The following is an 8,190-nucleotide window of genomic DNA, read 5'->3' as shown; positions in this document are numbered from 1 at the left end:
TTTATTATAATTACAATATTCAAAATTAAAATCCAAGAACATAATTTAAATTATCAATTTTAAAATTAATTAAAATTACGTAAACTGAAAATTTCAAATTAAAAATTTCAAAATGATCTAATCGCAACGCAACAATCTCACGCATCGCACGCCCATGGGCCACACGCACACAACCATCGCTGGCCATGTGCGCGCAGCCCATGCGCTGCGTCGCATCGCTGCTGCTCACCATCACAAGGCATCACGCGAGCTGGTGCTCGCTGCGCGCGCCAGCGCTCGACGCACGAGCATGCTGCCGCAGCCCATCGCTGGGCGCAGCGCTCGTCGCACGTCGCAACAAGCAAGCTGCTTGCCATCGCTGGGCGCAGCGCTCGTCGCACGTCGCAACAAGCACGCTGCACGCCATCGCTGGGCGCAGCGCTTGTCGCACGCACAATAGCGCTCGCTGCGCGCGAGCGACCGATGCTGGGCGTAGCACTCGTGGCACGCGAGCTTGCGCTCGCTGCGCGCGAGGCTCCGCACGCTTGCGCGAGGCAGTGGGCGCTGTGGCGCAGCTCGCTTGCTGCCCACACGCGACTGCTCGTGCCTTGCTCTCGCCCTCGCCCATTCGCCCATCGCACACAGCCCACGACACAAGTCAGGGCTGCTGCCTTGTGCTCGTGCACCATGGCCTTGCTCATTGCATTCGTACCGCATGGGCGACGAGCTCCCTTGCTCGTCGTCACATGCCCGCACTATACAACACCCCTTAAGGGTAACACGTAGCGTCCATTGCTTTGTGCGTGCAAGTTATATGAGCGAATCGCATAAAAATTTAAAATTTATATTCAAAATTTATGACAAATTAATAAATAATATTAATTTCATAATTTTAGGGCGAAAAATCGAAAATTTATTATTTAATTGATTTCCGATTAACATGGATTCAAGTCTAGGTCATAAAAATTTAAAATTTAACATAAATTTACAATTTTTATGGTGGTTTTTAATCATAGGTATCTAATTAAATTATAACTAATTATGAAAATCAAATTAATTCTAAATTATTCCAATTTTCAACAAATTAATCATAATTACAAATTAGATTTCATAATTAACAAGGCTAGGCATTCAAACTTTTTAAACATATACAGTAGGTCAATAAAAAATTCAAGATTTATCAACAAGAATCGCAAATATTTAATTTAACATCTTAAATTTACGAAATTTTGCATTCGAAAAACTAAAACCTCCGAAAAGTCATAGTTAGGCTTCAAAATTTTAGAATGCCTTTTACATGCGGAATTGACACAAAAATCACTCGATTTGGATGAGTAATGAAGAAACTGCCGAAAAACTGCGTACGTATAATTAAATAAACGCAATTTGCAATTAATTAACAATTATGAAAATTAATCACCCCTTTTAATTCTTGCAAATTTGTAATATTTAACCATGTTCATGCAATTTAGATTATGAAAATAATAAGAGGCTCGTGATACCACTGTTAGGTTATGATACATATGACAATTCATAAATCATGCGGAAAAACCATAAAGCCAGGAAAGCATATTATTTACACATAATCATTTAGGATAGTTTAGATGCATACTCTTTGTTGCGTGCCTTCCCTGGCTGCGCCCGAACCGAACAAGAACAAGTCTTTAGGACTCCAAGTGTCGTCCCTCCGTAGATAGTCCACAGCACGTCCGGATCCGCCTTAAGCTTGACCAACTAGGATCGCCCTTAAGGTACTTAGAATTTCGGCTAGTATAGGCAATTGTATGACTGAATTTTTGCTCTCAAAAATCACTTTGAATACTTGAAATCTCTATACAAAATAATGACCCTAGGCCTTTATTTATAGAGGTATGGAAAGGGAATCGTAATCCTATTAGGATACGAATTAATTAAACTAGAATTCTAATAGAGTTCTTATTTAATTAATTCATCCTTTTAGGTTTAGGAATTTAATCATTAGTTGAAACTAGATAGCTTTAGGATTCGTATAGCACACCAACACACACGCACGCACAGCAGCCCACGAGGGGCGCCATGCGCGCGCGCGCAGCCCGCGAGCTCGCAGCCCATTGCTGCGAGGCCCACACGCTGCCGCAGCCTTGGCGCGCGTTGGGCCTGCCTTGCGGTGGGCCTGGCGCAGCCTTGGCTGGTGCGTTGTGGCGCGCTGGCTTGCTGGGCGATGGCCCGGCTTCGTGCTGGGCCTTCGTCTGGCAGGCCTCGTCCGATGCTAATTCGTACGATACGCTTCCGATTAATTTCCCGATTCCGGAATTCATTTCCGATACGAACAATATTTAATATTTCCGATTCCGGAATTAATTTCCGTTTCGAACAAATATTTAATATTTCCGTTTCCGGAATTATTTTCCGATTCCGGCAATATTTCCGATTCTGACAATATTTCCGTTTCCGGCAATATTTCCGATTCCGGCAATATTTCCATTTCCGATAATATTTTCCGATACGTACCATGTTTCCGTGACGATCTCAGCTCCCACTGAAACCAAGATCCGTCGATTCCGAATATCCATAGATGGAGTATTTAATGCCAGTAAGCTGTGGATTAATATCATTAATTCCACTTGAACTGAAGCGGCCTCTAGCTAGGCATTCAGCTCACTTGATCTCACTGAATTATTAACTTGTTAATTAATACTGAACCGCACTTATTAGACTTAACATAGAATGCATACTTGGACCAAGGGCATTATTTCCTTCACAGGTAGCTCTGGAATCTGTCCTGATTCCAAATTGAAACGTCGAACATAGCTTCACAAAGATTCATCTTTTCCTTGTTGTATTCGCCCCAAGTGCATGCTCGTCTTTTTCTCTTCTCTGTAAGCCATAAATCTTGCTGAAAATAACATCTCCAATTCGGCATATGTGTTGATCGTTCCCGCAGGAAACTTCTCAAACCATTTGGAGGCAACCCCTTTCAGAGTGGACGGAAAGTATTTGCACCAGGTTGCATCAGTAGTTCCCTGGACATACATATGATCCCGATAGGCCAAGAGGTGTACATCAGGATCAGACGTACCATCATAGGCGTCAATAGCCGGTGGTTTTACTTTAGGCTCCTTGGGAGCATTCATGATATCAGCACAGAATGGGGTGGTGTAATCGAGGATGATGCCGGCTACCCCTTATTGAATATGGCATATTGGGTCCTGCCTTCTATTCTGGGATGTTCTACGCCGCTCGCTGTCCGCGCGGCTGACATGAGTCCTGGTGATACGGCGCGAAGGGGCAGCGAGGGGTGAATCTTGCATGACAGGGGTGGAACCTGTATCTGACAACTCAGTTTTTTGGGGCCTATCTAGCTGAATGATCGGTACTCTTCGGGACGGTCCAGGTTCAGGTCGAGAAGTTGGCAGGATCCGACGCGGAGCTATAGGCTGGAAAGAAGTTCTTGTTTTGTCAAAGCGTCTGTCATGATCGTCATTTCGTGCTTGGTCTTGCCGCCAGACATTACACCGAGTGAGTCCATTAAAGAAAGGAATTCCCGTCCCATGAGACTAAGAACGGATAATCTTGATCTCATCTTGTAGAGTGTCCATCTGTGCTTTGAATCCAGCCAGGATATCTTTGAGCTGCCCAGCAGACACCGGCAAGTCTGGGTTCTCTTCCATAACTGTGTCGGCATCAGCGCTCAAGTGGCCACCTGGAGGAAACGAAGGTTGACCCGTCTCATCTTCCACTTGGACCTGCTCGGGTTGTGACTCAGGAGGAGGTTCAAGACGACCGTCCTGCCCTACAAACTGGTGGCTTCTGTCGTCCCTCCCTCGAGGAGGACGATCACCATTGATTGTGGTTTCGTCGTTTTCGTTTCGACTGATGGGCGCGTCTCCGAAGTGCTGGACGTCTACCATTTTACCTTACCTCCCCACAGACGGCGCCAAATGTTGTGGGAGTTTTTCCTTTGGATGATGACGAGGAGGTATCCGGTTCCAAGTAGTGCCGAGTCCAGTCGGCGTCGTACCTACAAAACAAGAATATTCCCGAAGGAATATTCCCTCCGATGCTTAAGTAAGAAATGGGTTTTTAGGAAGATGTAATTAATGAACGGAAAGCATTAAAGGTAAGTAGTAGAATGTTTCTCTATCTAGAATTGTGTGTCAATTCCTTGGGAATTGAGTATATTTATAGTCTCCCCCTTTTGGGGGGAAACCCTAGGGTAATCTTAAATGATTGGCTAGTTTATCAGATAATGACATGTGTCACTATCATAACATTCCCTATGGGTCATGGGCCTTAAAAGTAATTGGCACATTTAGGCCAGTCATACATCAACATACACTGACTCCTAGATGGCAGCCAAATAGGCGGCTGACCAATCGGGAGGTGCCACATGTCATGCAACAATTGAGCCACGTAGGCGAGGTATTTTTACCCACATCAAATGGCATTTTCGATCCCAACTATCAACAAACGAACTTATATTCAAATTCTAAATCTTTTTCATGATTCATATGATTAGTTATATGTTTATAAGACTCATTTCATGTTCGTTATGCACGCTTATGGGTCATTTGGGTCGATATAGGTCATTTATGGCCAAAAATGGCATTTTCGATTCCAAATATCAACAAATGAGCCTAAGTCCATTTTCTAAACTTTTTTTATGTTTCATATGCTTAGTTAGAGGTTACTAAGAATTCATTTCAAGTTCTTTATGCACATCTAAGGCTCATTTGGCTCGATATAGGTCATATTTGGCCCAAAATGGCATTTTCGATCCCAAATATCAACAAATGAACATAAGGAAACTTTCTAAATGTTTTTTATGTTTGATATGCTTATTTAGAGGTTACTAAGATTCATTTTAAGTTCTTTATGCACATCTAAGGCTCATTTCGGACGATATAGGTCATATTTGGCTCCAAATGGCATTTTCGATCCCAAATATCAACAAATGAACCTAAGGACACTTTCTAAACCTTTTTTTATGTTTTATATGCTTAGTTAGAGGTTACTAAGATTTATTTTAAGTTTTTTATGCACATCTAAGGCTCATTTGGCTCGATATAGGTACATATGACCTATAATGACCAAAACGAGCCTTAGATGTGCATAAATTTACCAAAGTAGATGAGAATGAGGATTGGCAACCTAATACTAAGTGAATCAAACATGAAATGTGTTTAGAATTCCTAATTTGGTTCATTAGTTGAGAGTTGGGAGCGAAAACGATTATTTTAGTTAAAATCTGACATATGACGATCAAACGAGCCTTAAATGTGCATAAATTGACCAAAGTAGATGAGAATGAGGATTTACAACCTAATACTAAGTATTTTAAACATGTAAAGGGTTAAGAATTCCTATTTTGGTTCATTAGTTGAGAGTTGGGAGCGAAAACAGATATTTTAGTCAAAATATGACATGTAAGGATCGAAGGAGCCTTAAATGTGCATAAATTGACCAAAGTAGATGAAAATAAGGATTGGCAACCTAATACTAAGTATTTTAAACATGTAAAGGGTTAATAATTCCTATTTTGGTTCATTAGTTGAGAGTTGGGAGAGAAAACAAATTTTATAGTGAAAATATGATAGCAGCGGCCCTATACACAAGCTAAAACAGCAGCACCTATAGCCCAATGCAGCAGCAGCGCACCACAACAACAGCCACAACCAAGAAGAACAACAGCTACGTAACTTATCCTATCATTTCTTGTGCATTTACTATCATCGTTAGTGAAATTACTGTCATTGCACGCACCAAAGCAAAAACGAACAAGACAGCAACATAGCTGCAGGTACGGGTCTGTGCGCGTGCACAGACCTTCCTTGTGGGGGCACACAAATCAGCTAAAATGATGAAGTAAGCCCTGCCTTTTGGCTACGTGCGTAGAGATTTGCTGTGTAGGGGCGCAGATTAGGGTCTATGAGCGCACACAACCCTCTTTTGTGCGTGCGCACAACAACACAGGCTGAACTCATATCAAGAGCAGCTGCTGCAGTTCGAAAGGCAATAAGTTTTTGAAGGAGAGAATAGCAAGCAGTAGTGATAGAATAGTTCAGCAGTAGAGAGTAGTAGATTATGATAGATTTGGATGAGATTTTAGGCTTTAATTCTCTAGTCACCGCTCATCTTGTAATTTACATTCTGTTTAACTATCCCAACAAACAACTCCAATGCCTAACCAGTCAGTTCATTTGAGAACATAAAATAGCACTTTTTACTTGACCCACAATTCCTGTCCTTTTTTCTTCCTCCGCAATTTTAAAAGCAACGAAGGTTTTTCTCAAATTTAAAGTATTAGAGCTGTTGATTGCAATAAACGCTACATAGAATAAGAGAAGACTTTGGCATTATACCCACTCTCCTTGGTCCTTACATGAAGTGCCAATCCACTATGTAAAACAAAAGAAGCTGCTACTCTCCAGCCATAGACCCTAACTTTCATCAAAATGCTATATACACTAAGCATTATGAAACATAACAGATGTACATGTTCATCACAATCTCGGAAGCATGAACATAAAAGATTATAAGAATAAACATCACACGTAAATACATGGACGTTAGACACTGAAAAAACGACTACACATTTCTCTAAATTTCAGTGATGCAAGTTGGGATTTTCGGAATGTTACATGAAACAATCAATTATTCTCTATGCATCCATTTAGATTCATGATATAACCAACTCCAGTAATATAAATAATAAGCACCTACGCTCCAGTAATAGAAATAACAATATATGGAAAAGTAGGAAACATAAGAAAATATACACTTTGAAAGAAATTAAATGGTCAAACCTCTCCATGACTGGCCCCCTTCACAAGTCCAACAATATTCATTTTCTGAGATTTGCTAAATCGGAAAGCACGTGCAATCTTGGGTCTAGAACAGCAACAGTTCCTACGTTTGGCTCTATTGTGCAAAAAGGAAAATTAGCATCTTGCGCCTTCCCATTTTCAACCTGCAAAGATGTACTTTATTTAATACTACAGTTGAGAAGAAACAAAACCAACAAAGAAAGTTTAAATTTTACAACATTTGCAGCATCAACGTCATAGTTGAAGTGTAAAACTACTTAGGCATTGGACCGTAGTCACCTTGTTGTTGATCAAAGAATCCATCTAACAAACTAAAGAATTGAAGATTCCATATACGTACAGCGAATCTTGCTTCTTCGGAGTCTGCATCAACCAGTTTTAACTGGAAAAAAAAGGGGGAGAATATGAATCTTACAAGTCTACATGTATTTTTCTAATAGCTTTAGTCCACATGTATTCTTCTCGGTGTAAACTAGGCCTTTCGGTAAGTTTTGAAGCAGAACATCTACAATGAATCAATGATACATTATTACAGATGAGAAAGATAAAGCACCTTTCCTGTGAGTGTAACTTTTGCATAAGTAGGGTTTTCAGGATCTGTTTCTCCACAAGTCCCGTTAGGGTATTCACTGATTGTGAATGAGGATCTTTGGTCCTTCAAAGCATTTGCTGCGGTGGGATCAAGTGTTGTCAAGTAGAAATACGGTATACCTGCACTTTTTCCTGGTATCCCGTCACTAAATGAAACCACATTCCTGCACGCAGTCTGCAAACATGTCATGAAATGATTCATAAATCAAGCATCAAAGAGTATGTGTCGTAATAGAACAAAATTTCTTCGAACTTAGTCCCTTTATAAGCAAATTCAGCAGCAACATGAAAACCTTAGGCTCAAAGAAATTCACAGCAGAGCAACCACCCAACTAAAGTAGTAGATTATGGTCACTGGCCAGGCCATAATTGGGAACCATAATGGCAAAACCTGAAAACTGCTATTGTCCGTTCATTAATGATAAAGGTTTTGTCAATCGAGCATCAACAACATATAACACAGACATGGCTGGTATATTTAGGTATGTAAATATAACATTGTACTTCCCCCATAAACTAAACTGAAAGTTGAACAAATGGTGCATTGTTAAAGAGCCAAAACGTGATATGTGGTCATGTGGAACATATATAGAACCTTGATTGACAGACATAAAACAACACATTGATGCCATCACATTGGAAGCGTTGAAGGCTCTACCGAGCCAGGTCATCTAACCGAAATTTGTGAAATCTAACTCATCCTAGACTGTAACAAGTATATCAACCAAAACGATGCAATGACATTGAAAGGGTATCAGGGATTCAGGTAATTAACAAACAATCAGTGCCAGGCAGACCCTGCTAGTTTTCTGTG

At 40.9% G+C, this 8,190-nt stretch overlaps 1 protein-coding gene across 1 annotated transcript; it reads right to left on the bottom strand.

Moving 5' to 3' along the window:
- Nucleotides 1-7,038: 7,038 nt before the first annotated feature.
- Nucleotides 7,039-7,613, bottom strand: LOC130461525 (uncharacterized). The gene is made up of 2 exons (XM_056829660.1): nt 7,339-7,613; nt 7,039-7,167 (listed from the first exon to the last, which is right to left on the bottom strand). The coding sequence occupies exons 1-2, from the start codon at nt 7,576-7,578 to the stop codon at nt 7,039-7,041; spliced, it is 369 nt and encodes a 122-aa protein (XP_056685638.1). The 5' UTR covers nt 7,579-7,613.
- Between the last annotated feature and the right edge of the window lie 577 nt (nt 7,614-8,190).

The sequence above is a fragment of the Spinacia oleracea genome, chromosome 5 (genome assembly GCF_020520425.1).
Source record: "Spinacia oleracea cultivar Varoflay chromosome 5, BTI_SOV_V1, whole genome shotgun sequence".
Lineage (NCBI taxonomy): Eukaryota > Viridiplantae > Streptophyta > Magnoliopsida > Caryophyllales > Amaranthaceae > Spinacia > Spinacia oleracea.
The sequence above is the reverse complement of the archived record's forward strand: the minus strand, read 5'-3'. Positions and strand labels throughout refer to the sequence as shown.